General features: G+C 41.2%; 1 protein-coding gene across 1 annotated transcript; it reads left to right on the top strand.

The window, feature by feature from the left end:
* Positions 1-10265: 10265 nt before the first annotated feature.
* On the top strand, positions 10266-17196 carry LOC137877118 (uncharacterized). Its single transcript, XM_068716815.1, has 4 exons — positions 10266-11120; positions 12076-12134; positions 12473-12564; positions 13159-17196. Exons 1-4 carry the CDS (start codon positions 10342-10344, stop codon positions 16387-16389), a joined length of 4161 nt encoding a protein of 1386 aa, XP_068572916.1. The 5' UTR covers positions 10266-10341; the 3' UTR covers positions 16390-17196.
* Positions 17197-17689: the final 493 nt, after the last annotated feature.

Genomic DNA, 17689 nt, shown 5'->3' on the forward strand with positions numbered 1-17689 from the left:
TTGCGTGTGCCAGACACGCGTGTGCCGGTTATTTTGGCTACTGGGCATGTCCTCCGTCATTCAGCACCGCTACTCTTTACAGAAAAGACAAAAACGGTTAATGGGCCCCCCCCTCCTCAATTCCAAGACAACTTTGACTTTTTTTTGGAACCCATCATCCGGATTGAGCTGTAATGTGAAGGCATCCAACGGCTGAGTTGCTCCGCCACAGAAACCCAACTTCTCATCCCTCCCCTCACCCCGCCTCAAGCATCTTTCTGTGTAGCATGCCAACTGGGCCCGGTGCCAGTCGCATTTGCAACCACAAGGGACCCTTGTCTTTTCGCCTTGCCTAATGAAATGACAAAACAACAGATTTGCATATGTAGAAACAGGTGTTGTAACAGGTTTGACTCCTCTTGACCCAAGCCATGTTAAAGAGAAAAGACGCAAAGCAAAAAAAAAAAAAGAAAACATGCATGAAAAAAAAAAAAAAAGTTTATGACCAACAGCTGTCTGGAGGTATTTAGGCTCTAATGGGCACTCAAGTCTGCACCATCTGCCCTGCTGCTTGCCAGAAGTGACAATCTAAATTAAAAAACACTCATCAAATATCATAAAAATAAACCATTGTTTTGCTGCCTCCATATGTTGTAGCTATTTTATTTCCTTCTCAGAGAAGAGCAATGGAGGCTGAGCTTCGAGGCCTATAGCCGTGATCCAGGGAAAATCCAGAAAGCTGCACAGTAGCCTGTAATTACCCTCCCACCGATCCGCTGTCTTCAGACCAGAGCCCTGCGTCATCCTACACATTATCCAAGTCCATCCTCTCCACATTACAGAGTAGAAAAACCCAACAGAGCCAATGTGGTGAAAACAAGGTAATTGTTTAGAGTAGGATTCAGGGTTGCCATCTAAGGGCACACGCTAGGTGTTCAGATGGTGAAAGCAGATGAAATTAGTACACTGTACTTGCTTGTAACCAGATAACTGCTATTATGCTTTATTCAAATCCATATTTGCCATGCCAGAGACAAAAATTCTGTTGCTGCGTAACAACCCAAACTATCAGTGATGCATCTCTGAAAATGTCAAATGTCTCTCCTCCTCATTTTGACCAAATTACGTCGTGGCCCAAAGAGCTCGACTGGAAGCATTCCTTTTGTCCTTTACTGAGACGCAGCTACTGTACAACACCCCCTTTGCCCGCCAAACCCACTCAACACTGCCGCCACCACCCAACCCCCCACTTCCATTTTTTTTTCTTCCTGTTTTTATTTAGATGAGTGAGAGAGAAGGAACAAACCTGAGACAGTCGTGACCCTGCGCGAGTGTTGTAACTTGGTCTAGAGCTACGCCGGCAGAAGGCAGCACCATATGCCCTCAGCCTCGAGCTGGATGCTCTTTCTGCAGCCTAATGTGCCTGTCAAAAACTGTTACTGTCACGAATCCCCCCCAATGTTTTTTTTTTCTTCTCTCACAACATGTTTGAAATAAACATTTCTTTTTTTTTTGTCCTTTCTTCTTCTTCTCTGCGTCTCTCTGGGTAAAGAGGAAAGGTCCTTGGAGATGTGAGGCAGAGTTAACAGCCACTGCATTAAGTATTGATGCATCTGTATCCTATGGCTGAAGCTCAGCTATTACAGACATGCATACATTAAAAACTCATCTCTATATTTTAGATCATTACCCCCTGCTTGTCAAGACATTAATCAGGTTGCGATTGACCCAAAGAAGGGTTGCTTTTTTTTTAGTTTGGTCAAATGTGCAGCAATCAGAATCCATCACACCATTAACAATCAAACGCTGTAGTCATTACTAAAAGATACCAAAGAAGTCTTGATAAAGGCCCTCTCAACAAAGGTTGACTTTTAGCCACCGCTTTTAGCCCCCGGCGCTGTCTCACATGAGGTTTGACTGTTTACGAGTGACAGGCTGACGGCTGAATGCGGTCGGAGCAACAGCGACCTTGCCTTTTACCATGAGTGACCCTCTATCTTTAATTCAGGGCAAGACCCCGAAACCAACACATTTTTTCACACCAGGACACTGTTCATCAGACCGAGACTTGTAGAAAAGCTGCCATGCCTTCACACCACACTGACCAACAAGTAAACATGCAATTGTTAACTCAACAAGGGAGGAAAAAAAACACAGGCAAAGATCTGTGGCTGCTGTTGGTGTACTGTGATTCAAATGACTACATAGTTTATTGGATAAACACACTGACAAGTCAGTTAGTGTTACAGGCCAAGCTTATGGCGGCTTGGAGTGTCAGCTCAACGGGAGACTTTTAAACTACAAGGTCAGCGTTAAGACGACGGTGCCAAGAGGTGAACTCTGAACCTTATGAAGAGGCATAAATTATCTTACACAGCTTTGAAGAAATACTGTGTAAGCAAACCAAACGTTTGCTTTAGAACTTAACATGCATGTCGCTTTCCATTTCAGAATCTGACACACTGCGAGGTCACGCGCACCAGCCAAATGTTACACTTCTCGCGGCTTTACAATCCTTGGAGGGAGGTAGGATGACGTAAGAGGTGATATTTTGCAAAACAATCTTTGCAAGATGTTTTGACACTTGATTGTTTTGGTCTAAGTAAATACGTAACCGCAAAAAGTCTTTTCAAAACTTGGCCGGGCAAAACACGGAACCCATAAAAATGAACTCAAACAAATTGTACGCGTGATCGTGAACTGAGATCAAACGATTGGCTGGTGTGAAGAAAATAAGTCACCGGCTGACTCTTTCCTCAGATAGTTCAGTGTGTGGGCAGCCTGCAATCTCTTTTTCTAATCCCCATCCCCTGACCCCACCCTGCACGGCTTTCTCCAGCCAAACAGTCACAACGTTTCTCCCTCACAACAGAGTCGAGTCGGGCTTAAGAAGTGACCCAGAGAGCGTAACTAAAAAAGACTGAGCCGTCTCAAGACTCTTAGTAACTGTGGCACACAAAACATCATTACTGTGATGTGGATAATTACAGTGCAAAAAGGGTGGCCTCTTAAGCATGTAATGCACTCTTTTATCTGGAGAAGTCAATCTCTCCGAAGCCGACAGCCTGCAGTATATGATCCTCATAAACAAATACTTTTGCGCGGCACAAAAGTGCCATTAAAGGCCAAAACTGTCAACACAAATTCCATTCTTACGGGGGGGGGGGACCAAAGAGGGAGAGAGGGGGATAAGAGGAGGAGAAAAAAAAAAAAGAACTTGATCACTTCTGGTTGCTTTAACTTGCATGGAGGTTGTCATGGAAACATTTCTATGAAGTTAACTGGGATAAAAAACCTGAACATTTGCCATTTAATTGCCTTGGAGCTTAGTAACGGGGCCAAGTTAGCAGTATCTGAAAACTCACTGGGTAGCTTACGTGGATGGGCTCAGTGAGATGTTTCAAAAAGTGAAGCTGGTGCACCACTCCCTTGATTTTCTTACCCATTTTTCCGCAAAAAAATGCAGCAACACCTCAAGGGCTGAGCGAGCAGTCTGTTTCATTACAGAGGTGTTGGGGGATGGGTGATGGTGCAATTCAAAAGCTAATCCAAAAGTGAGCAAGTGTTTCATTGCCTAAGAAGTACTCAGACTCAAAACAGAAAGGATGTGATATGTGCAGAAAATCCCCTTTCTGGACTCTGAATGTGAATCTGGAGTCGCCATTTTGCATGAAGTCTGTGTCTGTCAGTTAGAGCAGTCTCTTCATTCACAGCACTGCCTTTTTATAGGACTCTCAGAATTAAAAAAAAAAATTAAATGGCAAAGCATTTTGTGCTTCAGCTCAGGTGGAAGCAACAATTTCCATATCTAAAGATAAAAATCATGCATCAACCAGTGTTCACTGAGCTGAAAGCTGAATCTTAATATTGATAAATGATTGAAACGTATGACAGGGTATACACATTAATCCTGTAGAGGACATTCATTTTCCTATTACCATAATGTAGAGCACGACTGCCCGATGATAAATGCAGCAATCAAAAGACGGACGCAGAGTGGGGAGAGTCGGGGTAATAAGTGCACTGCTCCCAACAACGGTCAGTGTTGGAGGGAGACTAATGGCAAGTCTCTCTCCAGCTCTGCCACTGCCTTGGGAAAAAAAAATGCATTCTGTTTTCACAAAATGCAAGTAATCTTACTTACTGCACCCCCCGACAGCAAGTACACAAGAGAGAATGCACTGTTTTAAACATGCTTTAAGAAATGATTACAGGGGGGCTCTTCAACAAAGGGGCTGATTGTGCATCGTCTATGACATATTTCACAAGGGGCATTTATTGCCGCATGGCCTTTGAAGAGTGAGAGCTGCTGAGTGAGGGGGGGAACTGGCCCACACCTGCATAACTGAGGAGGGAACACCTGTGCACCCTGCGGCTGGAACAAGGAGGGTCGCTTCAGCTAATCCAGGGGTGAAAGCTGATCAGAGGACAGGCCCGAAGAGTTCAGCAGTCCTCACTGCCTTGTTAGCCTTTTCTTTACCAAAAGAAAAAAAAAGAAGTTACATCTATTGATTTTTGGGCCACAGTGATTGCAAGAGAACAGTGGCAAGACACAGAGAGTGAAATAGAGAGACTCAGCAGAAGCTCTTTATGAGCTTTTACTGCTTTGATTAATGAGTTAGGATTTTAGATCAATCATCATGAATTCTGATACATTCTACCAGCATCCCTGTTTGTTTCTGGACAAAAATGGAATATTAAAATGGAGCAAGCAAGCACGGTAAGGTGTTGACTGCTGATAATCATAGATATTGATCATGCAGATAAAGCATTGATAATTACAAACAAGTGCATCGTGTGCTTTATGCATTTCTTTTTTGTGTGTATAGGTTTGATCTTAAGGAACTGTGACAATGCTATTTTCAAAACATGAGGACTGATAAGAAAAGATATTTTAAAACTATATGCCACCCTTGTGTGTCACAGATGAAAATGCCATGGCTACAACACTAAAGGAATTTCAAAACTGCAGAAATCCTGGACTATCTAATAAATGAGAAAATATGACATATGTAATCTGTATAGGATTTAACAATAACGAGATGTATTACACAATTATTTCACTGTTTACTTGTTTTAAGTAATTACTGCAATTTAACAATAACCAATACATGACAGCACACACTAAATATATATATATATATATATATATATATATATATATATATATATATATATATATATATATATATATATATATCAAAATGGCTTTCAGGAACATTAATGCAGATATAATCTGACATTAATATGCTGTTCAAGGTGAGTAGATCAAATTAAAATATAAGTTACCAACAGCCAAATATTACCTAATTCAGCACATTTCTGACAACTTCTTTCAAAATTAGTTTTGGATGTCATTCATCACTTGGTGGTAAATACAAATCGCTACAATTTGCAAGCCGCATTTACAACTTGGATTCAAATGTTAAAACAATGTTCAGATGGGAAACAATAACTCGGCTTTTCAGAAGTCAGCGTGCAGCGATCAGCGCAGGCAAAGCCTGGACAGAGCTGTCTAAAGGTCCAACATGAATAGGGCGATCTACAATAGCCTGGGTGAAATATGTTAACAGCCGGTCGGTAATTAAAAAAAAAAAAACACAGGAAGTCCACGCGCAACGTGTAAATAATGATGTCGCAAGTTAAGTCGCAAAGTGCGAGACAACACAGGACAAACTTGTGGCCGGCGGGCACTTCCTAATTTGAAAAAGTCAAAAGAGTGCGGAGAGAAAACATGCTCTTAGGCAGAAAAACTTACCACAACAAAAAAATGGCAGGTAGCCTTTTTTATTTTCCTCGCGGAAAAAAAAAAAGTCAAAGGGACACACCAGGTGAGGAGTCGCCGTTCTCTGTGTTTGCAGAGATGTCTTCACACGTGACTGTCCAAGTTCACCATAACGCAGAGAAAAATGAACAACAAGCTGCAGAGTAAATAAAAAAAGCTCGAATATTCCTCCGCTGGGCACCGCTGTCGGAGACACACACACTCTCTCCTGCTGTCTCCCGTCAACGCCGCTGTTATTACTAATGCAACAGAGGGGAAAGCAGTACACCGAGTCCTGTTTGAATGACGCGCAATGCGAGGAAGACGCGGCTTGTTTTTTTTTCTCTCGTTGCGATTCAAACACACATCAAGCAGTATCCCAGCAAGCAAGTATATTTGGGACTAGAAACCCCCCCCCCCCCCAGGGGAGGCACTTGCTTGTGCGCGGAGGTGTGTGTTGTTATTTTTGGGCGTACTGCGACCCCGTGTGACGTCAGGGCCACCTGCTATGTAAACAAAAAGTAATTTAAAAAAAAAAAGTTTGTTTCCCGTTTTGCAAACATTTCGCGGTGTGGTATTTCTACCGTTAACGGTCGCCCATGTCGGTGAGTTGAGCGTTAAGGAAGCTTCCGCGATAGTCGTGCATTGTTGTCGGGGAGTGAACCGGTAACCTTCCAGTAACGGGACGGTTTCTTCCGACCGAAAGACAAGCTGAGTGCGCCCGTTGCTCTACCTGAGAATGTGTATTCTTCACAAGGAGATCACCAAGTCGCTTTGATGCAAAAACATCCAAGTGGAAACAGCATGAAAACAAACAAAACAAAAAATATCCCCGTGATGTTCCTGTAATATATCAACAAGTCTACTTTTTCTGTGGAATCTTCTTCCATAGTGACCGAGATCTAACGTTAACCTATTATTGTCCTCTCTAATCTTTAAGATATTCTCATAGGAAGTTATGTGTTATATTTGTATAGTAAACTACGTCGCGCACACACTCTATTTATACTTAAAAAATAAATAAGAAGGCTAAACATTGCTGGGGAAATGAATCAACAGGAATTACGTCGATACAATATTAAGATAACATGTTTTTGATTGTGTAAAGCAGGAAACAAATAGACTATATCTTCAGCATCCTTCAAGTCCGGATTTAAACCTCAGCATCATGTATGGCATTTCTGGGCACACTTTTAAGCTTTTATTTTTAAATACATTTGACTTACACCTTATTATTCAGTTTGCAGTGAAACATAAATGCATTAATGGTCGTGTATGCATACAGCAAAATGATGGGGGATCAATGACAGTAATATCTTACGGGTTATAATTATTATCATACGCAACTGCGTATTTTTAATGTAAACATAAGTTTAGACTACCTGAGATTCACTCTAAATGTCGTCTAATTAAATCACTGCTAAATCAATACTTTATTACAAAAAGATGTAGATGCACTTTTTGACTGAAGGATTTTTTTCTTATCCACTCTGTCCTACCTTCACAAGGTAATTTAGCCTATTTGTTCATTTAATAGGAGATCATACATTTAACAGTAGAAGGCATTGCTCTCTTCTGTCTCGTCTTTCGTTTCTTCTCTTTTTTGAGACGTTCACGGTCAAGAAATGAATGACCAGATTATTATGAACTGAAAAGAAGAAAGGGTGGGGGACACGTTTTAAAACGTATTATTCTCTCATCTGTCAACATTTTTAATTATATTTAATGTTGTTAATATCGATTTTTATACTGACTGATTGAGGAAAATGTGTTTGTGCATTTTTTTTTTCCTTAATAAAAAAAGCACAATTTGCATCCAGTGTGTTTTCCCGGAGATTTTGTTATTGACTAAAAGCATAAATATATTAGGGATTATTATTCAAATTAATATAATAGCGTCATCCCTTCCCAGAAGGTCTACTTATCAAACTTTCCGACATTGGTGGGCATTAATGGGAATATGCTGCTCCGTTACTATTTAGTATATCCAAAATGTTCCAAGACTGGCCTAGCTTTCAAGAAAAATTTTCAGAAAAAATTATAATTAATGTGCTAAAAACAAGTATTGTTCGAGTTGTATAAATGGGACAGAGGTATCGTATGACCTAACATGCAATAATTTGGTCTATTGGATTTTTGTGTTTATGTTTGTGGAACAGTTCCTTATTGCTAAATAAAAATCCATCAAATAAAAAGTAGGAGGAAACAGTATCTTGGAAGTGACGAGGAAACAAGTATGGTGGAATTGTGGTGGTATGCTGCCACCTACTGGTCACTTTTACTAACAGTCTGTCCGAGGTAACATGAGACAATGGACTGTAAATAACTGGGACGTTTTCTTATTTCTCCTTTCTCTTTATGTTGAATGTTTGTTTTTTTTTCTTCAACACAATCTGCACAATTGGAACTCATTATCACAAACTGGAAAAGCAAATTAATTTGGCTGATGTGTTGTCTAATTTGACATGTTTTCTAATCTGATCACATAGTGCCATCTACTGATATACATTAGACATAGAATTGACAAATTTGTTTTAATACTTTTAAAGAGGTGTTGATTTAGCTTTTGATTACTTTTTGTCGTGCAAGTTGTTCCTCATACTTTGTCAGCTTACTGTGTAATTGTGAACCATTAAAATGAAAGTTGTGTACGATAGCAGCTGAGTACTTTTTGGATTTTTATTATTACATTGTTCAGACTGTATGCATAGAGGTGTTGGCAGTGTCTTGCATAATTATATGTAACTACTATTATATAGCATGTTTAACACTTACTCATAATGCCTTTACAAAAGTTGCAAATGAGAATTTCTGATACTATTTAAAGTCCAAAACTGCAATTAAAAGCAACAAGAGACCCTTTGGCTTAAAAAACGTAGAACAAAGGATCCTTTGAGGACAAAAAGCTGCTCACCTACCTGTGAAGGATTGTATAACCAGCCCTGAAGTCTATTTACAAGATATACTGGATTTGGGGGTATAGTTACACTGCACATCGAGGATTAGTTGAACTTCCTATCCGAGACGGTGGCACACACACACATACACGCACACACACACACACACACACACACACACAATCAGCTCGCTCCAAAGAACAGAACAATCCTCAGTCTTCTGTTCCAAGATGCAGTGAACCTAAAGAATGAAGGCTGCCTGCAATCACAATGATACGAGAGGATCTGTAGATACTCAATCCAGAGACCTTTCAAGCACAGTACCAGCACTTATAATAATTTGAGACATTATCGATCTCAACAGGGAATTTTCTTTTTTTGCTGTCTGCACATGGAGGTCAGAGGTCAGAATCAGCTCCAGAGCATTTCCCATGCTGCAGGTATGGCGACAATGTGCTGGGGATACCTCAGTACTTCTTAAACGTTGCTTATTCAACTACAGGTCAACTCACTGCAGCATCCTGCTGCACGACATTATGTAAATTCTCCAAAAAACAGTGTTACTAATAGTTAGCATTGGACAATCGTTAACTGAAGAGTTTCTTGGATAAAGATTGCCAATTTTTGACAGCAATTTGTGTGTGTAACTGAATATATGTGACAAATTACAGCATCTTTACTGTACAGTGAGTAACTTGCTGCACTAGCTGCTCTGTGATGCTGAACTTGGGTGCAGCAGTATTTTGAGCTAAATGCTAATGTTGGCGTGCTATCACGCTCACAATGACAATGGTGACATGCTGATGATTACAATCTCCACCATCTAAGTTTAGCATGTTAGCACGCTAACATTCGGTCATGAACCAAAACTCTGAACTAAAGAACATTTTGACCTGATGATGGCGCTAGATGAACAGTTGAGGGATTACCAAAGTCACTACAATTCATTCAGACATCAATATCTGTACAAAATTGAATAGCAATGCGATCAATGGTGAGATATTTCAGTCTGGAGAACCAACTGCATTTTTTTTTTTAAAGTTAAAGCAAATTCAACCAAACAAAATATTGTTCATTCTGATGAATATTGCTTGCAAGTGTTAGTTCAGTATTTTACATTGCACGGAATCTTGTGCTAATAAAGTGATATGGTTACATGACAGTCTCGGTTATCACCTGCCACCATGACCAGAGGACATTGTATTATACCATTACACTCAGATTAAAATTCCCATCTCAGCCATGTCATTATTGTGTTTTTTATTATGCCACAACAAAGTTAAAAAACAGATTATTAGCTCAGATCTTGGAATATTTTCACATTTGAAGGAGCAAAATATAGACACCCTGTCAATATGTTTAAAACATGTACCTGTTTAGACACGAGTTGTACTTTAAAGTGCTTTATAAAAGCTGTATTTCCCTTTATTTATTTTGTAACTAACAAACATATTGTGCGAGGATGACTGAGAGGATAACTGGCCTGCCCTGGTCCAGTTATATGCGTCCTATTAATAGGCCTGGCTCAGACTCACAATGTTCAGCTGTAACCGAACTCCATCTGTCAAGTCACGTCCTCTCCCTGCTCTCCCTTCCACAGTATCACTGCAGCCAGGCTAGGGGCACTCTGGTCAGTGCCACCCTCCAAGCCAGACAGACGGCAGGACGGGCAGACAGCTGCCTCTCAGACCACCGCACATTATGGAGGGTCTGCACATCCCAGCCCTGGAAGAGGAAGGGGAGATTATGGAGGAGGAGAGTGAAAAAAATGGGGAACGGGAAGAGGGAGGGATGAAGGCCTCATCTCCGATGGGTTCCACCACGGACGAAGAAACAGATGAGGACTCCGATCCGGAGCCCCCACAGGTCATTCGGAGAAAGGTGTCATTCGCAGATGCATTCGGCCTAAACCTGGTGTCAGTCAAGGAGTTTGACAATCCTGAAGTACCAGAGTTAGCCATCAGCCAGCCCCCTAAAAATGAGGCGACCCATCCCTTCGAGGACTTCTCCATGTCCTGTCTGTTTACTGTTCCCTCATCCCCAGAGGAGCTAGACCAGAGGCTACAAGAGCAGATGGTTGAGCTCGAAAACATCGAGCTCCTCCCGGGAACCACCACACTCCGTGGCATCATCAGGGTGGTCAACCTTTGCTACAGCAAGTCTGTCTATGCCCGGATGACCCTGGATCGCTGGACAAACTACTTTGACCTGTCAGCGGAGTATGTGCCTGGATCCAGTGATAGGAAAACAGACAGGTTTACCTTCAAGTATACTCTGGTGCCTCCCTTTGAAAGAGGGGGGACCAGAGTGGAGATATGTCTGCGCTATGAAACTTCAGTGGGCACTTTTTGGGCTAATAACAAGGAAATGAATTATGTGCTGTTTTGCCACCAGAAAGGACAGGTAAAGGAGGATGGGCCTCAAGTGCAAGAGGAGAGTATCAGCTACAAGAGCAAGAGGAGCTGTCTCAAAGCTAACAGGTGAGAGAAGCTAATTCTCTGCTGAAGGAAGTCACATCACACTTTTGACAAAAGTTTTTTTCACAAGAAAAAGGTCCCAAATAACTCTCATTTGCCATGATAGGAAATGTGACACAGTGTGAGTGTTTAAACTGCGCTGCTCTCTCATTAGGAGGAAGTTGGAAGGGCAATTGTGTGTTTACAGTAAGCGCTTATGTAACTTTTCAGTAATGGATGTTTGGACTGCAGAACACATATTGCCCATTTAAGGTCAGGTGTCTGTCCAGGTTTCCATGACGTCTCACCGTGGCTTAGAAAGTCAGATATGCTCACTTTATCCTCTTTGACTCCAATTCACAAAATGCTTTGTTTCTGCTTTAGGAACATTCATTCCTCTTTATGTATCTATGTTTGTTCTGGTCTGACTTGCTGCAGTGTAAAGGTCTAGAAATGTGATAATACAGCAGATAAACACATTACACACGATTCATATTTACATTGTCTCAGTTTCAAAGGCTGCTGGTACAAGCATATGCTTTATGCATGGCAATAAGGATCCCAGCTATTTAGTGTACACCTCTTACTGTGTATCATAATCTTAGCAGGGGCAGTACAGATGAGACGAAGAAAAACAGCAGAATAAAGGGTATTGAGGATCTCAGATAAAATGCAGAGACTGTTTATTTTACAATTTCATGAAACTTTAGTAATTTAAATGCTCATATCTTTTGAAAAGCTGGAATGGTTTGATCATCCCACGCATCACCATTTCACAGAGGCAAATACAGCCAAACATGAATAAAACAGAGTTTCATTTTAACTCGTTTGAATGTTGGCAACATTTTGTCAAAAAGTTGATTTCATTTTGGAATGAAGCCCCTCAAAATACAACAGCACGTAAAAAAAATTAAATTGCTATAAAAAAAAACATCTGTTAACTTATGTAATGTTATTCCTACTTCATTTTGAACCATAGGAGGGGAACTGCAGAGGAAAAGACCAAGGAGACCAGTAACCCATCAACAGCTGCTGCAGGTGTGTATACTTAAGGGGGAACAACGGTCACTTAAAAAAACAAGATATTATTCTGGAGGCTCTCTATTATGATGGCCTTCCTGGAGTGCTGATCCTCACTGTAACTACAAGCTAGCTGCTGTCCAAATCCTGTCATGGATTTCACCGTTCCATTGGATTTCATGAGCAGGTTTCAGTATTTTTCTTTCCATCATGTTATATAGCCTCCATAATAATAAAATGTTTTCCTAAAATGGTCAATGTTCCCCATGTTTCCATGTGTGTGCATGCATGCATGTATATGAATTAAGTGTGTGCAAATTTTGACCCTTGTCTTGTCTTTTTTTTTTTTTTTGCAGATGCAGAGGCTACACTTAAAGCAGAGGAGGCTAACAGAAAGAACAGCACAGATGTACAATCATTACTTTACCAGGAAGAACACAAACCTTTGGTGAGGTTCATTTATCATCTTCTGGAGGAACAGACTCTTCTTGAAGTCTGTGTAAAAAATGAAACACCGACATCACCCAGAAGTAAACACTGTTCACAGCAAAACAACTCACGATCCATGCCAGTCAGCATGTCTCCAGCTGCAGATATAAACTGTAAATATAAAGTGAGAAAGCATGTGTGTTGTTTCTGCAAAGATATGATAGCTGAGGCAAAGACGCATGTCATACTGCACGGTGCTCAGTGGGCCCCAAAAGGATATGAAAAGTCAGCTAACCTGACACTTGAGAGCATGTCTGAAGTTTGCAAACTATTAATAATAAATGCAACCTGCTTGTAAAGGTGCAGTAAAGGTGATGATGTAAACAAAATTAGGCTCATGTGCTGAGGTTACAGCAGTGTTGCAATGCATTTCATCATCAAAGTAATGTTACATATGAAAGAAAACTGAATAGGCCATTGCATCCGGTTTTATCACCAAGTCAGTATGAGGATTTAATTGTGACCTTAAAGATCGACAAAACTGTTAGCCTCTAGATATAGTTCAACTAGATCAAGCATTAACCCTTGGGTTGACCTTTGGCCTTTTTGACAGGTGGAAAGCGTAAAATGCAGACACAGAGCCGCACGTATGGCACGTGTGCAGGACTACCTCTCCCAAAGGAGGCAGCGAGTGTCAAGGGCTTATTCACATGACTCAGCCAACAGCAAGAAAGTTTCTCAGCCTTTGCCAACTCTGTGGGGCAACTCTGCCGGCTTCCTCCATAAATGCCAAAAGAAACAATCGAACGAGAGTCCACAGGTGCTCACCTACCACCAGATTCCTCTGCTTACACTGGACTGGAACAATGACAAAGATCATCAGTGGGGGGCTGCTGACATGGACGACATCTGGACTGGAAGAGCTAAAATGACCCTGTCAAAAGCGTCAGAGGAAAATATAGAGGACACACCTTCTGTCAGTGATATGTGGGGGACCTTTGGTGACGGTACAGATGATACCACTGATAAAAAAACCTCTGTGTGCGACGTATGGCAGGCATTTCTTAATGGGCCGAGCTGTACGGACCATTCTGCTGTTCCAGAGTCAGAATGGCTGCAGACAGCAGCGCTCGTGTCTCCCTCAAATGATAAAGAGCCCAATGCTCAATATGTAGCAAGCAGTCAAGAGCATGAATTTCAGGTGGGCACAGATGCGCCCACCACCTCACATGCACACACCTCAGCTTTATGTCAGCTGCTGTCAGATACTTGCCAAATAGCATTGGCTAATGTTGCCGCGAACGCCGAAGACCACCAGCCGGCAGAGGCATGTGTCGACAGCCAAAGAGATGACAACACAGCGACACAAGATGCATCCCAAAGGTCACCGACAAAATCCGTAACAGACACTCTGTGGGAATTTTGCCTCAGGGGGGCAACGCCTGTGTCCGAGGGCTATGCTGACAGTTCAACTGAGTGTCACAAGCATGCGATCAGGGAGCAAGAAAGAGAAGGGAAAGCAGAAGGAGTAGGAAGCGATGAGCCCTTAGCGCCACACACAGCTGACTTCGTAACAAGCTCAGGGGAGTCAGAGACAACAGATATGACGACAATGCCAGAGTCTCAGAATGCCAACGCCATTGATAGGATCTCACAGGGAGCGAGGCTGGATGAGGGTCTTTCTTCCAGCAGAGAAGGGGAGGTTACAGGTACCTCACACAATGTGACGGATGACACGCTGGCATTTAGGGGGACAATCAGAAAGGGGACAAAAGATGGGGAGAGGTTTGTCTTTTCCGCATCCAGACGAGGCATGGAGGAAGGGAGTAACTGTATGGAAAATAAAGGAGCTACAGATGAGGAGATATTTAGGCCACGGAAAACAGAGGAGTGTGAAATCTCCCAGAGGTATGCAGATGAAAAGCAACATGAGGAATTCAGGCTGAACCAAAACAGTGAAAATCCATTACAGGAGAATGAGAGTGATACAAATGAAATAAGACTTGCACAGACAAATGCAGATGAATCCAATTCAAGACAAACGTCTTTCAGGCAAAGCCAAATTATGGCAAGTGAATTCAAATTGGAGGAATCAGAGAGGGAAGATGTTGCATCAAATAACAAAGACATGGAAGTATCCAAAAAGACAGAGGTGGAACCTTGCTTTTGTACAGCAATCAATGAAATAAAGACAGAAGAGGGAATTATTCAGGCATTAAATGAGGAACATTATGACAAAGCTTTACAATGTAATTTATCATGGCAGAGGGGAAACACGTCAATAATTTCAGAAGTGCATAATAAACAGCCAAGGTCAATCAGAGCAGGGGAAGAGGAGTGCATTGAGAAATCAGAGGACTCAACATTGACACAAATACAGGAAAATGCAGTGGAATCTGAAACAGATGAACAAGTATTAGTCTCAAATCAGAGTGAGGAAGGAAAAGGTTTGAGTTGTGATGGAATAATTGAGAAGCAACAGGGAATAAACCCAGCACCACAGTTAAGACAAACAGTGGAATCAAGGGAAATGAAAAAAGTATTTCAAGGTGACTATGATACATTCAGACCTTTTCTGTCAAATAAATGCAACCAAAACCCCGTGGAGGTGGTAAAGATGAGATGGACTCATTCACAGGATGACATGAAGGGTCAGAAAGAGGATGAATGCTGTGAATTAAGCCCAGAAGAAGCGAAGGCGAAGAAGAACGTCGCAAAGAGAGACACTTCAACAGAGCTTCAACACCAACCTGAGACATTAGAAAGAACAGAGAAAGATACGAGTCAGAGAGACAAAGATGAGAGGGTGGGTATTGGAAAGCTGAAAATAGAAGTACTGGGGGAGTCGATAGGAAATGTGGAGAACGCTCAGGGGGAGACGGAGAATGCACCAGCTGAATTGAAAGAACAAGAGTTGTCAGCAGAAGTTGAGGGCTCTCCACGTGTTGAATATAACAAATTGTCAGAGGGAACAAAAGACCCTATTACAGCAGAAAATGCTGTAGCACTTGAAGTAATAGAGTCTGGATTGGAGGAGATGTTCATAGAAAGATTTGGAGACAATTTGGTCAGGGGGATTTGGGAGGAGGTGTTCGGTCGGAAAGAACAGGCCAGAGACACAGATATTGTTGATGGAATGGAGGGCAAGCTGGCAGATGTACCTGATATTACACAAGATTGCCATCATCCATTTGAGAAGGACTTCAATGATGCATTTGATTCAGGTGTCTTTTCCTTGACAGATCTGCTAACAGATCCAAATGTAAGTCTCTGTCTAGGCCTAGGGCAAACCTTAGCCACTGAGAGCAATGAATACTCCCCAAAAGAGACAAGTCAGTCACTCACCACAGCAGACCAAACTCACTTTCTCTCAGAACCTCTGAATTCAAGAGCTCATCCCAGTCAAGATTTCACCCCAATTTTAGCTGTTCAGAGTAGGCCGTTATTGACTGAATCAGCCCAAAGCTCTCCAAAGGATCAGGAAAACTACACTCAAATACAGGAAAGATCAGTCGCCCGTCAGGACCCGGGCAGACAAATAGAAGACTGGGTAGTCACCCACAGGGAGAGTTTTAATCCATCAGCCCACACATCTCACAAACATCTGAGTTCCTCCTCTGACAAATTAAAAGAGTCCAATAGTGTTGTACGGTGGAGTGTGTTATACATTCTCAGTCTACTCACCAGGCTTCTACTCTGCGTCCTCTTAGTTGCTGGATTCTTCTTCATCGGTTTCCTGTATGACTTCCCAGAATTCTTTGCGCTCTACATATTTTCATTGTGCTGGTGGTTTTATAAGTGGAAGAGACATCGAGGGATGAAAGACAAAGGGATGGAGGGATAGGCCGGGAGTTTAGGGAAGGGTGTTAAAAACTGCTGTGTGTAGCATTTTTAAACATCAGAACATCACTCTCAAATTAGTTGTCATGTCTATGACTATCGTCATACTGTTTATTCAGGCTGGTAGGCCATTGTGAAAAACATTGGAAGCTACAAAAATGGGTGCAATACAACAAAATGCTACCCACAGCACTAACGTGTGTTTGGTTGTGTGTTTTTATATTTGGTTGTTTCTAACTCTAAGTGCTCTTACTGCAGTGTTTCCAAACCTTTTTTGATTTGTGACCCCTAACCAAGCAATTCCTACTTGTGACCCATTGTCACTTGTTGCAAGTCGACAGATTATTACCAGTTCAACCAAAGCGTGATTTTTTTTGTTTAATAAATGATTAGAGGAAAGTTTGACAAACACACATTGATGTGGTTTTTTTAAATGTAAATCCTGACCCTATTTATAATATAATGATATTTCTTGCGACTCGTTGTGGTGGTCCCAACCCCCACATTTTGTTAATAAAATCAACAACACAATTTATCTTTTCAAATCTTGAATTTAATTTGATCATCTTAACATTCAAATACAAATAAAAAGTACTAGATTTTCTTTTTTTGACGAAATTCATATTAGAATCCACCTGTTGTTGAATGCGTTAGTTAATACTGATTTAGTGTAAACAATTATGTGTATGATGTGTGTATATTTGCAGTGTTGTATGGGCCCAATATCACTTTACAATGCACCAAATGGAACAAAGATAGTATGTCTTTGTCCTTGCTTTTCTTCAATAAAAGAAAAACTACTTTAAACTTTTTCTTGGCTCTTTTACAACATTTACAATTTTTTTGTGAAATATGTTGATTCATTTTGTACTTCTTTTACTTAATTTTGGCCCCACTCATAACAAATGACACCAGCAGAGAGAGTTTAGAAACAATTTGTATATTTATTTCATGATACTCAACAAGAAATAACCAGTTTCTCATCAAAATGTGTATTGATGAATGCAAAAAGTATCCTAGATCTATCTGTGCCCATTATGTAGCCATGTTCTATCTGCTATCTCTGGGTTTTAGGATTAGGATCCTGGCAATTGTTCACAGACTGTGTATTAACAGCCACATAGTCTTTCAGTATAACTCATAAAATAAGTCACTAAGTCACTGACTTTGAGATAAGACCCTTCACAGACCGAAGGGACAGTCAGCAGTTCTTCGTTCTTGGATTTGGAGACTGCTTCAAAAGGTAATTTAGTTGTTTCGAGGAACTCGTAACATTAAGAAAAAGGTCAGAATTATGATCTTTG

The sequence above is a fragment of the Cebidichthys violaceus genome, unplaced genomic scaffold (assembly GCF_023349555.1).
Source record: "Cebidichthys violaceus isolate CVI_PGR_0920_01 unplaced genomic scaffold, fCebVio1.0.p SCAF_21, whole genome shotgun sequence".
Taxonomy (NCBI): Eukaryota; Metazoa; Chordata; class Actinopteri; order Perciformes; family Stichaeidae; genus Cebidichthys; species Cebidichthys violaceus.